Below are 16,221 nucleotides of genomic sequence, written 5' to 3' on the forward strand. Positions count from 1 at the left end.
AAAAACTACAACAGACCAACTTGTCACGACCTGGATTTCCCACCCTCGAGAGTCGTGATGGCGCCTACTCGTAGAAGCTAGGCAAGCCATGAATTTCAGAAATTTTAACTCCTTCATTTTAGTCCGTTTTAACAATTTGTAATAACATGTGATCAATATTTAAATAATAGCGGAAGATGAAATTAAACGGAAGACTTAGATGAATATAATACCAAAATCGATACGAAAAACCAACATATGTCTCTACCCAGAAACCGGTGTCACAACATTCACAGACCGTCTATGACCACTACATACAAATGTCTGAAAGAAAGAAACACAGTCTGTCTCAGATACAAGTGATAACATAACATAATAATAGATAGAAGAGACGACGGGCATGCGGACGCCTGCAGGACTACCTCGGAATCTCGGTGGACTGAAGGCTGGCTCCCAAGCTACTGTCCTAATGCTACTCCGGTATCTGCACAGAGTGCAGAGTGTAGCATCAGCACAACCAACCCCATGTGCTGGTAAGTGTATGGCCTAACCCCGGCGAGGTAGTGACGAGGCTAGGAACCGACTCCAGTTAAACATGTGCAATTATATAATGTATGGCGGAAAATAAGTAGGAATAAGCAGTTTAAATGGGAGAGGGTACATGCTCGGGGAAACATATCAAATCCAACAGAAACTGAATAGAAATAGGAAGGGCAGCTCAATATCTACAACAATACAATAATAATACTATTGCGGCGCGCAACCCGATCCCTTTTCATTTAACAATGTTGCAGCGTGCAATCCGATCCGAATATATAACTGCTGCAGCGTGCAACCCGATCCAAATATATAACTGTTGCGGCATGCAACCCGATCCAAATATATAACTGTTGCGGCGTGCAACCCGATCCAAATATATAACTGTTGCGGTGTATAACCCGATCCAAATATATAACTGTTGCGGCGTGCAACCCGATCCAAATATACAATCAATAATAATCATAATAACAATCCCGACAAGGGATCCATAATAAACTACACTATCCCGGCTAGAGAATTCAACAGTACAAGTATATACATCCCGGCAAGGGAGAATCGGCTATAACCAATCTTAACTCAACTCCTATTCGTCTCACTTTTCACCATTACTCAATCATAAGTAAATTCCACGAAAACAAACTAAGTCATTGCTCAATATCGAGAATCGCCAATTAAAGCATTCGTAGTATCATTTAAGATCACAACAAATATCAATTTAAGACTCACGGTCATGCTCGACACCAACGTATAGATACTCGTCACCATGCCTATACGTCGTACCAAACAAGAAGCAATTAGCAAGTAGGACACAACTCCTAATCCCTCAAGCTAAGGTTAGACCGAATACTTACCTCGATGCCACGAACAAAATTCACGATTCAATTATAGCTTTACCCCTTGATTCCATCGCCAATTCGCTTGTATCTAGTCACAAATTACATCAATAAACGCTAAATGAATCGACCCCAATGCATGAAAATAAGTTTTTCAAAGTTTTACCCAAAAAGTCAAAAACTGCCCCCGGGCCCACATGGTCAAAACCCGAGGTTCGAACTAAAACCCGATTACTCATTCCCTCACGAACCCAAATATATGATTTTTTTGAAATTGGACCTCAAATCGAGGTCCAAATCTTCAATTTATTAAAAACCTAGGTTCTACCTAAAGCACCAAATTTCCCCCATGAAAATCACTGATTTTGAGTTGAAATCATGTGAAAAGATGTTAATGATTGAAGAAAACGAGTTAGAAATCACTTACCAATGTTTTGGAGAAGAAAGGTTATTTTAAAAATCGTCTCTTATGTTTTTGGGGTATTGGAAAATGAAAAATAACTGAAAATCCCGTCTATTTATACCCCTCTCAGACCCCTTGTGCGGACCGCACAAAATGGACTGCGGCCGCACAGTCCTTCCTGAGGGTACTGCAGTCCAGTGCCCCTATGCGGACCGTACAAAGTCGACTGCGGCCGCATAGCCCTCCACCGCGCACCGCACAAGGTCGACCGCAGACCGCACTGGCCCCTTCCGCGGTCGCACACGTTTTCTTGCGGACCGCACTGGCGGGTTCAGAGACCTACAACTTCTCTGAACCTGCAATATCTGATTTTAGGCCTAAGACATTCCGGAACCTATCCGAAACTCACCCGAGCCCTCGGAACTCCAAACCAAGTGTGCATACTAACTCAAAAATATCATATGGACCTACTTGTGCGATCACATCATCAAAATAACATGAAAAATCATGAATTAAATCTCAAAACTCAGCCTTTTCATCAAGAACTCTCAAAGTTCATAACTCTTCAACTGGAAATCCAACTCACGTCATATAAACTCCGTTTTTCACCAAGTTTCACAGTTATCTTTCAAATACCATAACAAGTTTGTACCGGGCTCTGGAACCAAAATACGGGCCCGATAACAATGGTTTCAAACATTAATTCTTTTCTTGATTTCTTAGATAATTTAGTAAAATAATTTCTTTCAAAAATTGATTTCTAAGGCTTGGGACCTCGGAATTCATCTCCGGGCATACGCCCAAGTCCCATATTTTACTGTGGACCTTCCGGGATCGTCCGAATACGGATCCGGGTCCGTTTGCTCAAAATGTTGACCAAAGTCAACCATAATCAAATTTTTAACTCTAGAATTTCTATTTATCTTATTTTCACATAGAAGGCTTTCCGGATATAGGTCCAGACCATGCATGCAAATCAAGGTGGGAAAAAAGGGAGGTTTTTTTTTGGCCTCGGAATACTAAATGCACTTGCAATACAAGTGATGACCCTTTTGAGTCATCACACCAAAATTTCAAAATTGATAAACCAAACGTAAAATAGTGATATGGACAGAACACCTTATAAAGTAAAGTATTACTACTCTTTAGAAATGGGAATCAGCAGCAACTTCCGGGGAGAAATTCAAAAATAGTCAGATTTACAACTGGTCGTTCAAAAATAGCTCAGTTTCAAAAGTAATCAAATTTTAGCCACTTTTCATGTAAAGATAAATCTGAGCGAAAACACTGTTCAAAACCCGAAAAATACGCTAGTATATTATACTGGAGTTCCAGCATAAGTACACTAGAACTCCAGCATAATATACTGGAGTTCCAGCAAGTATAATTGTCCAGTATAATATACAGGAGACTGGAGCACCGGTGCTCCAGTCTCCTGTATATTATACTGGAGTCAACAAACTATACCGGTCCAGCATAATATGCTGGAGTTCATACACAGGTGCACCGAACTCCAGTATATTATGCTGGACCGGTCTCTGTTGCAGCAAAATAGTGGCTATTTTTCATTGACTTGGTAAACGCTGGCTATTTTTGAATGACCAATCCGAAAACTGGCTATACCGTGCTATTTTTACCAACATCCGGTCAACGTGATTTTACAAAAAAAATCATTAAATCTCAGCTTATTCTTATTTTACCCCTAATCCTCAATATAGCATTGCATTGAAAAATTATAAAAAACCCTACACCCTCCTGCGCTTACAAAATAAGACACGTTTTGCTTCCCGCTCTGACGCGTGGGTGCTTAGCAAAATTTTGGCGCCTCTATTGCTCATCTTCATCTTGCCACCGCTTCCTCTGTTTTTCTCTAACTTCCACCTCTGTTATCTTCGTTCTGTTATAAATTTCCATCTTTTTCTATCCTTTATCTCCAATCCTTATTATAAATTCCCAACTTTTGGATTTGTTCTAATATCGATAACATATCTACTCTTTCTGATACTTTACATAGAAGATTGGGTTACTTGGAGTTCTTTGCTCCTTGATTAAAAAAGGGTAAATTTTTTATTTGATTGCTTTCTTTTTTACTGTTTGATTGCCTCACTTGCCTGTTGTTTATATTGTATAAAAGTTGATATTGATGTCAACTACCAAAAAAGCTTAGAACTAACTAACCTTTATGAGCTAGAAATTCAAGGAGGATATTCTGCTTAGTAAGACGGTTCGTTGGAAAAAAGTGAATAAAAATGGTGGAATATTGACGAAGAATGATAGTCGCTTTTTGTGTTTCACCGGATTGAAGGGGAAATCCAAGTTCGGGTAGAACAATGACTCACGCTCATTTTTCACAGATAGTAACTTTTAAGGTTGTTCTTTAAGCTATTGCCATAAATTACAAATTAGTGCACTTATTCAGTAGTGTACCAAAGTAGAGTCTCTCGACGGAGAACAACTTATACACTAAATTCAATTGAATTTCGATGTCTGTTTGGTTAAATTTTCAATTGACTTGGATTTCCTCTTTTCTAACTTGGCTTAACTGAAGTTCAATGTCAACATAAGGTATGCAAAGAAACTTAGCTAACAAACTATAAGTGAATGATGGGACAGTGATAGAATTTCTTTATCCACAGTTATGTAGAATCTTCAACCTTCTGCTTAAAATTTAAAAGTACTGCCCATAGTTTTTCTTTTTTTCTTTCCCCTGTCTTGCTTTTTATCACACCAAGTGGGTAATGACTTAAGTGAATTTTGTGTTACTTCATCTAATACTTCACCTATTTGGATATTGTTTATAATTTACAGTTTATATGACAAGATGGGCGCTCTTTGGGTTATCTTAGCTAAATAAACTACGACTAATTTATCATAATTATTGTGTTAATATTAAGTATTCAATATTTTATAATGGTATGTTTCATAATCATACGTGTTTATAACAAAATAAATATGGTGAAATAGTTGTATCGTCTTTTACTCATTATAGTTAATTGTTGTTTTTCCTGTATCTTTGCTATTTGATAAAAAAAATCATAATTCTACTGTTGTATAACGATATTTAGGACAATTGAAGTATCAATAGTTCAATAAAATCAGATTAATGGATAGTCGACAATCCAAAAAGAGCCCTCGCTCGGTGACAGAAGCTCATGAGAGAAGAGAAGTTATTGTAACGATGCCTGAAAATTTGCGAGGCAACAACTAAATGCCTTCTTGCAACTACAAATAATATCAATCGCATTGGAACAACATCTCATATACATGATAATATTAATACTGGACTGTCTTGTTCCTCTTCACAAACAGGTTAGAACATCAAATGCTCTATCCTTTCCCTTGCTTCTATAATACATGCATACATAATTATTACAAATATGTCATCTTTACGAGCATGATCATTATTTTTGAACATGCAGTTACTGAGTGTCGAGCTTTTTCGTCATCCGATGTCTTTGACAAGGAAAAAGATATGATCCACCCTTTTCATGTTTTTGAAAAAGGTAAAACCACAAAAATGTAGTATCTATTTAACTTATGTGTGTATTGTGCATATTAATTAATCGATAACTATTATGAACCAGGTTCAACATCGAGTACCACAAATGATTCATGTACTCCAATCTCTGAAACAATTACAACTAAAGGTTAGTTTAACGATCATCCTTTATTGATTTTATCGATCGTTCTATTTTCATCTCTCACAATTAATTATCTGCACTATGTAGGCCGCGTAAAGAATAAGAGAACTACGATTAACATTAACCAATTATGCTCTGATTATGTTCCGTTAAAAAAGATTCCAAACTGCTTATTCTGCTATGCGAAAAGATTTCAGTATGAACCCCCTGGATTTTGTTGTGGCAGTGGTACAGTGAGATTAAGCTCTCATCGAATGCCAACTAAACTAAAAAATTTATATATGGGAAACAATGCAGAATCCAGGCATTTCCGAACATATATTAGAACATTTAATAATTTGTTTGCTTTTAGATCACTTGGTGTCAGTTGTGATAAAGATTTAGCCAAGAGAAACTATGGTATCTACATGTTTAGAGTTCAAAGACAGATGTATCATTTGACAGATGATTTATATCCCAAAGAAAGAAGGTCAAATAATTTGCAACTATACTTTTATGATAATGCAAATGAGCTTGGAAATGGAATGGCTTGTTCAGGCAAATTAAATGAAACAATAGTGAAAGAATTGATGGACATACTAAAGGATAATACGTACTCAATATTTCTACGATCCTTGTCAGACATGTTAAACTTGCAAAAATTTCATATAGCACTGAAAGTGATGCTGGATTGGATCAACGCGTATATAATTTACCTACTACTACTGAAATTGCAGCAATATGGGTTGATGAAAATGATGATTCTACTACTCATGCACCACATCTTCAAATTTATACTCACAGTGACAGGACATAAAGAGTGCACTACTATTTTGGATGTTATGACCCTTTACAGTACCCGTTGTTATTTTCATATGGTCAAGGTGGATGGAATTGTGGTATTAAAATGTTTCCCAAAGCAAAAAATATTCGTAGAAGTCGCACTCTGGCTGAATTTGAACAATTGCCGAGTATTAAAAAATTCACATCTGTTGATAGATATCTTGATATATAAGCTCAAAATCTGCAAAAAGGAAAACGCAAAAGAGATGCAGTTTCAGTTCGCGAATACTACTGCTACAAACTTCAGATGAGAAACGATGATGAAGATGAAATTTTGCATACATGAAGATTACTCCAGTAGTATTCAGTTGATGAATATATAAAATTGGAGACACAAAGATTAGACTTTGTTTCATTCAATCAAAATTTATTCAGAATGGGTACACTGCAAGGACTTTATGATATTCTAAGACTTGGTGAACGAGATGCTTCTAATGTTGGAAAACAAAATTTTCTGCCAAATTCTTTTATAGGAGGTCCTAGAGATATGCGTCAGCGTTATATGGATGCTATTGCATTAGTGCAATATTTCGATAAACCTGATTTGATTATAACTATGACATGTAACCCATTTTAGACAGAAATAAAAGAACATCTATGGTCAACTGACGAGGCACAAAATAGACCTGATTTGATTACTCGAGTGTTCAAGGCTAAAATAGAAGAACTAAAGACGAATATATTAAAATGAAATATCTTTGGAAAAATTATTGCTTTTATATACACTGTGGAGTTTTAGAAACGAGGTTTACCCCATGCTCATTTTCTTATTATACTAGGTAATGAGCATAAACTGCTGACAGCAGAGGCATATGATGATATTATTAGAGCAGAATTACCAGATGATAAGACGGAATCAGATTTGCGTAAGCTTGTCATCAAACATATGATGCACGGTCTTTGCGGTAGTTTAGACCCAACAAATTCTTGTATGAAAAAAAGGGTTACTACAAGTTGAAATATCCAAAAATGTTTGCCAATCAGACAATAAAAGGAAACGATTCTTATCCAGTCTATAGAAGACGAAATACATGGGAAGTTGTGAAAGTAAGAGAATGATATTTAGATAAATCCTGGGTTGTTCCGTACAATCCATATTTACTTGGGAGATTCAATTGTCATTTAAATGTTGAAGTTTGCTCTAACATCAAAGTCGTGAAATATTTCTACAAATACATTTGTAAAGAACATGATAAGATTGCATTTTGTGTACAAAATAATGATACAACATAAAAATAGATGAGATAGAAGAATATCGATCTGCTAGATGGGTATCACCTCCAGAAGCTATTTGGCGTCTCTTTGGTTTTCCAATAAATGAAATGTCTCCCAGCGTTTATCGTCTTCAACTACATCTTGAAGGTCAACAATTTATTTCTTTTAAGAGAAATACGGATATACATACAATTGTGAATAATCCGATGATTCAAAAAACAATGTTAACAGAATTTTTCTCCATGAACGAAACTAATGAAGATGCTAAAGAGCTCAATTTACTGTATAAAGAATTTTCTGAATACTTTGTGTGGTCCTCCAATGATAAATTTTGGGCACGTAGACAAAAGCATTGTGTTGTTGGCCGCATTGTGACATGTCATCCAGCAGAAGGAGAACGATGTTATCTTAGATTACTACTAATGCATGTACGAGGACTGACATCATATAAGGATCTTTTGATAGTGAATGGAGAGCCTTGTAGTACTTATAGAGAGTTTGTAGAGAAAAGAGGATTGTTACAATGTGATAATGTTTGATAGAGTGTATGTTTGAAGCCGCAAGTTACCAAATGCCATATAGTTTAAGGTGTTTATTTGATACATTATTAGTATATTGCAACCCTTCCAACCCTAGAAAATTATGGGAGCAATTTGAAGAATCGATGATTGAAGACTACAAAGTGTTACAAATTACTGAAAGAAGAGAAATTCGATATCAAGTTTTGAATCATATCAACGATATTTTACATTCTATGGGTCATGATATAAATGAATATGAACTAATTCCAGAAACTATTTGGCCTTCTACGGCAGCAAGAGAAGCAAACGAGATTCATTTTGAAAGATCTATTATTGTTAGTGAAGATGACATACTGTTACATAGGAAATTAAACAAAAACCAACTCATTGCATATAATCTGATTACCAAAAGGATATTTTCGAATAAAGCAGGTTCCTTTTTTATAGATGGTCCCGGAGGAACAGGGAAAACTTTTTTATACCGTGCTTTATTGGCAACTGTACGATCTATGGGATATATAGCTTTGGCAACAACTACTTCTAGTGTTGCGGCTTCTATTTTTCTAGGTGGACGTACTACACATTCACGTTTCAAAATTCCTATTGAGATCGATGAAAATACCAGTTGTAACATTAGCAAAGAAAGCTCACTTGCAGGGTTAATCCGGGATGCAAAATTGATTGTGTGGGATGAGGTATCTATGGCCAAAAGAAGAATGTTAAATGTTTTTGATCTACTGTTAAAAGATCTGATGAATACAAATGCATTATTTGGCGGAAAAGTTATAGTTTTAGGAGGTGATTTTAGACAGACTCTTCCTGTTGTGCGATACGGAAAAAAAAAGATTTCATTGGCGAAAGTTTGTTATATTCTAGCATTTGGAATGAACTTGAAAAATTAAAGTTATTTGAGAATATGAGAGATAAAACAGATCCTGCACTTTGTGATTATTTGCTAAGAATTGGAAATGGACAAGAATGAGTCAACTCAGCAGACAAGATTGAAATTATAGATTCTTTGATTATTCCTTATACAACTGAAAGAGAATCTCTTGATAAATTATTCGCAGCAACATATTCAAATTTGGATTCGTTATATTCTAATTCATCATGTATAGATTCCCATGTGATCTTGACAACAAAAAATGATTTTGTTGATGAAATTAATGACATGCTTATTGGTCGATTCGCAGGAAAATCAAAAATATTTATTGATACTGATGAGGCTATCGAATTTAACAACCAAATACAACTTGAAGATCTACTACACACTTTAAATCCTCCTGGTTTGCCTCCTTACAAATTATGTTTAAAAGAGAATTATCTAATTATATTATTACGAAATCTAAATCCATGTGAAGGTTTATGTAATGGTACGCGATTGACCTGTTGTGATTTTAAAAGTCATGTTATTAGCACTAAAATCACGGTAGGTGATTTCAAGAATATGCATGTGTTTATCCCAAGAATACCATTATTATCATCACAGGATGAGAAAACGCCAGTTCAGTTCAAAAGAACACAATTTCCTGTTAGATTATACTTTGCTATGACTATAAATAAAGCACAAGGTCAAACTTTAGATTTTGTTGGAATTTATTTGTGGGAACCTGTATTTTTACACGGTCAGCTTTATGTTGCCTTATCAAGAGCAAAGAGTTCAAATTGTATAAAGATGTTGATTCGACCATCGACACCAACTAGCCATGACGATCATTCTACCTCTAATATCGTTTACGAACAAATCATTAAGAAAGCAGGTGCCTGAGCATCGACAGACGATTCTTCGGGAGGTCATTTGCTCCTTCTCTAATTATCCTGTGTGCACATTTTCTGATATTTTCATACATCCTCTGCTTTGCGTTTTCAATCTGTTAATGCTTTAATCTTAATTTTCGTCTATTTCAACTCTATCAAACTATAATAAGACTTGATTCCAAAAGGTCCTTATGAGGCGATTCTCATCCTCACCATTTATGTGCGAAAATTTTGATGAAATAAGCTTTTTGGAATTTAAAAACTGAAAGGTTTTCACCTTAGTTCAAGAAATGATTTTGTAAACCAAACAGAACATAGAGTACTTATTTCCCTGGAATTTTACTATGGTCACCAGCAGATAGCACTTTTGATGTCTTATTAATTCTTATTTTTTTCCCTGGCTGTGTAAAACATATAGATTATATAAACCAGTTAGGCGAGGACTGCAAACTAAAGCTGAAAAAGATTTTAAAAGATCCAACATATCTTTGTGATGTTGCTGACCACAACTCAGGTGAATTAGTAGTCAGATAACAACTTCAATGTTGGACTTGGATCACGAACTCCTTATTTGGAATTGTACTTCCTTCAATTGAATCAATTGTGAATAATTTAGCATACTGTGGACAGACAGCTGCTCAGACCTTCTATAGTGGAAATTAGCTAATTATTCTTCTGTGTGTATCAACTTGACTTGCTATACTTTCTTGATGTTAGTCATTGTGCATTGCTTAGTTTGCCAACTTCTATTTGGCTTTTCCAGCACCTAGGCTTTGTATATCATTAGTTGGTCTAATAGTGCTAAGTGATCCAAAACTAAGTTATATCGTTTAACTATTCCAACTGTAAATACCATTTGATGATCTTCTCAAGGAAAAATAAATTTATGATCTGAGGTATCTTAGAATGTAATGACAACTATTTTGCATCCTTTACTGAGCATAGGTAACATGTTTGTTGTGATAACACCAATCCAAGGTAGTGGAAGAGGAGTTACGCCGGGGAGCAAGTGAGGTAACTTTATTTTTCTTTTCTTTTTTTATCTTGCAACTTCTTTGCATGTCGTTTATAAAAAATATCTTTCTCTGCATGTATGGTTAGGTATTCTAACTAATTGTAGTTTCTATTTTGTCTATTCTTCATTGTCTCTGTGCCTGTTTCTTTCTAATACATTTCTCTTGATATTTTCTTCTGTCGAGACCATTTTTTTCTTCAATAAATTAAACCATACACTAACCAGTCATTCAATGAGAGCTTAACTTTTGATTTTTTATAGCCACTGGCAAGCTATATCATGGTCATGACAGTTATTTCTGTTCGATTTTGACCTCTATTCATTTCTGCGGTTGCTGAATTTTGTAGGAACGTCGAGTTGTGTTGACTCGCTGAGCAAGTTGTCTTCTCGGATCCCTACAAAATGTCACAATATAATCACTGCACATCTCCTTATGCAGATGCCGATGCAAAGAATAAGTTAATAATTCAGATCGACTTTGAAGGCACTGCTAAAGAATAAGAAGCCCATTCAATTGAAGTAGCCTCAACTCAGGTAATATTTAATGCATTGTTGACTAATATGCACTGTTTTTGATCATGAGTGATGTTATATAGAATAGACGGGGATGAGATAAAGTTCCTGTCTTTAGGAAAGCTTGAAATCAACAAATATTGGGTTTATGACTAATGTGTAACATTCATTTGTCTACAACTTTGAGTGCTTTGAGATTATTACATAAAAGTATTTTCTTTTAGATTTCTGTAGAAAGGCCACATTCATGATGGTATGATGTCATACATTTATATTTAGATTTTGCATTTTTCTGTATCATGTTATTCATGTTTAGTAATGTTGGCTTGTTTTCATAAGAAAATAGAAAATCTGCATGTCCCTTTTTTGAGTAGGTTTAATTTTTTCGGAGAATGAATCTACAAGTACCTTTGTTTAAAGAACTTTATATATATATATATATATATATATATATATATATATATATATATATATATATATATATTCACCATATTAGCACAACTTGTGCAAATTCACCACACTCTACTCTATAAGCCTCCACTCTGAAAATCCTTTCCAAAATTCAAAGTGATCTCTCCTAAGCTTTCGAGCTGATCCCTTCTTCAAGATTCTTGATAATTGGTTGCACACATGACATTTTCACTAAGAAATTGCTGTCATTTTCTCAAATCTCATCTTGTAATAATGTTTCAAGTCAAGTTAGTGCAGCTTCATCGGCTTCTCTTTTGTTGCCTTGTAATAACTCAGCCAACAGAGGCACTGCTCTTACTTTTACCAAGCAAAATGTGCTTCTTGTAGAGCAATGACAATCATATACACTACAAAAATCACGAAAACCATTTTGATTTTCTCAATTTTCTTAGAGGAAGCGAATTTTGAGATAGTTGAGCTAGAGATATTGCAGCTCTACAATATCTTTTGATGACTATCTGTAATATACCTTCTTAAACTGCTGTAGCAACTCAATTGTGTGCCTCAAAAATAAAAGTGTAGGTTCAGTACAAACGTAGGTTTTCAGTCATACAACTCTAAATATTTACAATAACCAACAAAAAAATAATCAGGGAAAACTTTTGTCAATGTAGCAGTCGTTTAAGTTAATCTTTTCGTTATGATTGACTGTTGTTGCCTAATTAGGATTTGGTTGGGCGCTAATCTATTTTGACTTACTTTGTGGCTTTTCTTCTTATCATTTAGAAATATTAATAAAAGCAAGATAGATCTATTAATCATTATCACCATCTAATTATTATTTAAAATGAAAAAATATAGTGATAGTGGAATTACTACTAGAAATTCGGTAAAAAGCGACCACAAAAAGCGACCAAAGTTGGTCGCTTATAGGCCTAAAAGCGACCAAACATGCCTGGTCGCAATATTGCTGGTCCCTTTATTTTAGGGACCAAAGTTGGTCGCTAATTAGCGACCAACTTTGGTCTCTAAGGTAAAAGGACCAAATATTCTGATTTTGACTTTAGTGACCAACTTTGGTCGCTATATTAATTTAATAATATAAATTTGGCGACCAAAGTTGGTCTCTACATATGAAATACGTTGTTTTTAATTTATCATTAATCATTAGAAAGCGACCAACTTTGGTCTCTAATCCAAATATTATATTTTAAAATCTGGACAATAGAGACCAAAGTTGGTCGCTAAATTCAAGAATTTAATTTTTTTTTAAAGATAAGCGACCAACATTGGTCGCTATATTTCCAGAAATTGTATTTTTTTTAATAGAAATCTGGGCAGGTAGCGACCAAGGTTGGTCGCTATTGCCCAGAAAATTATTTTTTTATAGTGAAATGCGACCAAATAGAGACCAAAGTTGGTCGCTTTTCTTGGTATATTTTTGGCAGAAACTGCCTGTTTTGGCAGCTACACCACCTGCCAGCTTACCAAACATCCTAAACAGGCATTTTATGCCAGCAACAACAACAACAACAATTAAAAGCAACAATCAATAGAACTAACACATTAAGCTAACAAAACTAAGTTAACGCTTATTACAAGCCCATTCGAACTAAAAAGAACTAACACAATAGAACTAAATTTTTTTGTCTAGTTCAAAGTATATAAAGTACTCAAGGAGTGTTCTTTCAGCATCCTCGTCCGAAAGTTGGATTGCCTCGCCCGATTCATTAGGTGGTTGACTGCGTATGAATTCCCCCACGTCAGCTGCATGTGAAGCGAACCTATATGAAAAATTATATATATTGAATTAGTATTTCAAAATTTATATAAAAGTAAATCAAAATACTTAATGAAAAGTAAAAAACTTACATGTATATAGTCGAGGCTCGACCCTCCTTTCTGAATCAGTCTCTTTCTTCTTCTTTACAATACGAGTTTCATTGAATAGCTCATCTTGCTTCATTGGCATCATAAAGCTGTCTGGTGGCTTTGGTGATTATCCTCGTGGTACTATTACTCGGGATGAACTTGGATACAGAGAATAACTTGGATACAGTACCTGACAGGGTGTGTCTTTGATCAATTGTTGATCTCTATAGCTACAATGATAATGAGAAGGCAACGACATGTGTTTCAAAATAGTGATGGTATAGGTAGGATTTAACATTTCCTAAGTAGATAAAAGAGGTTATAGAGGAATTCTCTACTTCACTTTCCAAGAGGAAAAGAAGTTTGATTGATAGTGACAACGTTGATGAAGACGGAATGTTTTCTGTTGGTCATGGCAGTTCCCATAAAGCGGGGATCATAAGACTCTATGATGACAAAGATTATAGGAAGTTTTGTTCTAAACTTTCTTCCAAGTCTGATCCGTACAAGCTTAATATGATATTGGTGATATTTCTTCGGATTCAGACAATGATTTGACCGACAAAAGTATGGAAATGCTCTTAAAAAGAATTAAAGGTAAAATGTTTTTCTTGGTAGAGAAGGATGCTGAAAAGATTTTACCTTTAATTCTTTTTAAGAGCATTTCCATACTTTTGTCGGTCAAATCATTGTCTGAATCCGAAGAAATATCACCAATATCACATTAAGCTTGTACGGATCAGACTTGAAAGAAAATTTAGAACAAAACTTCCTATAATCTCTGTCATCATAGAGTCTTATGATCCCCATTCTATGGGAACTGCCATGACCAACGGAACACATTCCGTCTTCATCAACCTTGTCACTCTCAATTAAACTTCTTTTCCTCATGGAAAATGAAGTACAGAATTACTCTATAAGCTCTTCTTTTATCTACTTAGAAAATACTAAATTCCTACCTACACCATCACTATTTGAAACACATGCCATTGTCTTCTCATCATCATTGTCGCTAATGAGAAGAACAATTAAAGGCACACTTTGCCAGGTACTGTGTCTTAGTTATTCTTGGTGGAAGTTCTATTGCATGTCTAATAACGTCATCAACCTCTTCTAATAATCCTCCGGCAATCTAAAATTCCAAAACATAAACTAAAAGTTCAATTCATATCCTAAACCTTCAATTCATATCCACAAAAGTTCAAGTCATATCCTAAAGGTTCAACTCATATCGTAAAAAGTTCAAGTCATATCGTAAAATTTCAATTTATATCGTACAAGTTCAATTCACAAGAACAAAACCTAAAAACTAAAAGTTCATCAATTCTTATCCTACGAGTTTAAACATAAACTAAAAGTTCAATTTATATCCTAAAGGTTCAATTCATATCCACAAAAGTTCAAGTCATATCCTAAAATTTCTATTTATATCCTAAAAATTCAACTCATATCCTAAAAGTTTCAATTTATATCCTACAAGTTCAATTCACAAGAACAAAACCTAAAAACTAAAAGTTATATTCATATCCTTACGAGTTTAAACATAAACTAAAAGTTCAAGTCATATCCTAAAGGTTCAATACATATGCTAAAGGTTCAATTTATTTCCTAAAAGTTCAACTCATATCCTAAAAGTTTCAATTCATATCCTAAAAAGTTCAAGTCATACATAAAAGCTTCAATTTATATCCTACAAGTTCAATTCACAAGAACAAAACCTAAAAACTAAAAGTTATATTCATATCCTACGAGTTTAAACATAAACTAAAAGTTCAAGTCATATCCTAAAGGTTCAATACATATGCTAAAGGTTCAATTTATTTCCTAAAAGTTCAACTCATATCCTAAAAGTTTCAATTCATATCCTAAAAATTCAACTCATATCCTAAAATTTCAATTTATATCCTACAAGTTCAATTCACAAGAACAAAACCTAAAAACTAAAAGTTATATTCATATCCTACGAGTTTAAACATAAACTAAAAGTTCAAGTCATATCCTAAAGGTTCAATACATATGCTAAAGGTTCAATTTATTTCCTAAAAGTTCAACTCATATCCTAAAAGTTTCAATTCATATCCTAAAAATTCAACTCATATCCTAAAATTTCAATTTATATCCTACAAGTTCAATTCAATCGGACGTGATTTGATAGGTTTCGGCATCGGAAATAGAAGTTGGAAATTCTAAAGTTCATAAAACTTGGATTGGAGGTTGATTCATGATTTTAGCGTTGTTTGATGTGATTTGAGGCCTCGAGCAAGTCCGTAATGTATTTTGGGACTGGTTGGTATTATTGGTCGGGGTCCCGGGGGCCTCGGGTGTGTTTCGGATGCCCAACGGGTCATTTTTGGAAGATTTTTGCCGTTTTGAGCATAAATGTAATGATCTAAAGGTTCATTTTTAGTTCTAGAGATCCAAATTTGATTTCGAGACTTCCAGAATTTAAATCATGAATTATAGGACTGATATGGAAGATTTGGTTTAATTTCATTAAGTCAGGATTGGGTTTTTGACGTGAAATGTGAGTTATATGTTTAACGAGCGAAATGGGTATTGAACTGGGCAAACGAGCTTTAAATTGAGTTTCGATTGAAGAGTTGTGTTCGTATTACTATTTGTGACTCATAGGAACAAGAATCGTCTAATTCCGAGTTCGTATGATGGAGTTAGAGCTATTTTAGTGAAAAATGGCTGT

At 34.6% G+C, this 16,221-nt stretch overlaps 2 protein-coding genes across 2 annotated transcripts; both read left to right on the top strand.

Moving 5' to 3' along the window:
* Positions 1–4,858: 4,858 nt before the first annotated feature.
* On the top strand, positions 4,859–7,972 carry LOC104229493 (uncharacterized). The gene is made up of 7 exons (XM_070157678.1): positions 4,859–4,952; positions 5,175–5,258; positions 5,340–5,402; positions 5,484–6,078; positions 6,594–6,781; positions 6,998–7,123; positions 7,458–7,972. The coding sequence occupies exons 1-7, from the start codon at positions 4,859–4,861 to the stop codon at positions 7,970–7,972; spliced, it is 1,665 nt and encodes a 554-aa protein (XP_070013779.1).
* A 125-nt stretch (positions 7,973–8,097) lies between these two features.
* LOC138878024 (uncharacterized) lies at positions 8,098–8,856 on the top strand. The gene has a single exon (XM_070157679.1). It carries the CDS (start codon positions 8,098–8,100, stop codon positions 8,854–8,856), a length of 759 nt encoding a protein of 252 aa, XP_070013780.1.
* Positions 8,857–16,221: the final 7,365 nt, after the last annotated feature.

Source organism: Nicotiana sylvestris, chromosome 9 (genome assembly GCF_000393655.2).
Source record: "Nicotiana sylvestris chromosome 9, ASM39365v2, whole genome shotgun sequence".
NCBI lineage: Eukaryota > Viridiplantae > Streptophyta > Magnoliopsida > Solanales > Solanaceae > Nicotiana > Nicotiana sylvestris.

Coding starts and splice junctions, on each gene's coding strand:
- LOC138878024 (XM_070157679.1), top strand. CDS start 8,098: ATGATTGAAGACTACAAAGTGTTACAAATTACTGAAAGAAGAGAAATT.
- LOC104229493 (XM_070157678.1), top strand. CDS start 4,859: ATGGATAGTCGACAATCCAAAAAGAGCCCTCGCTCGGTGACAGAAGCT. Junction 5,403..5,483: donor TGAAACAATTACAACTAAAG/GTTAGTTTAACG, acceptor TGCACTATGTAG/GCCGCGTAAAGAATAAGAGA. Junction 6,782..6,997: donor TTTGATTATAACTATGACAT/GTAACCCATTTT, acceptor TTATTATACTAG/GTAATGAGCATAAACTGCTG.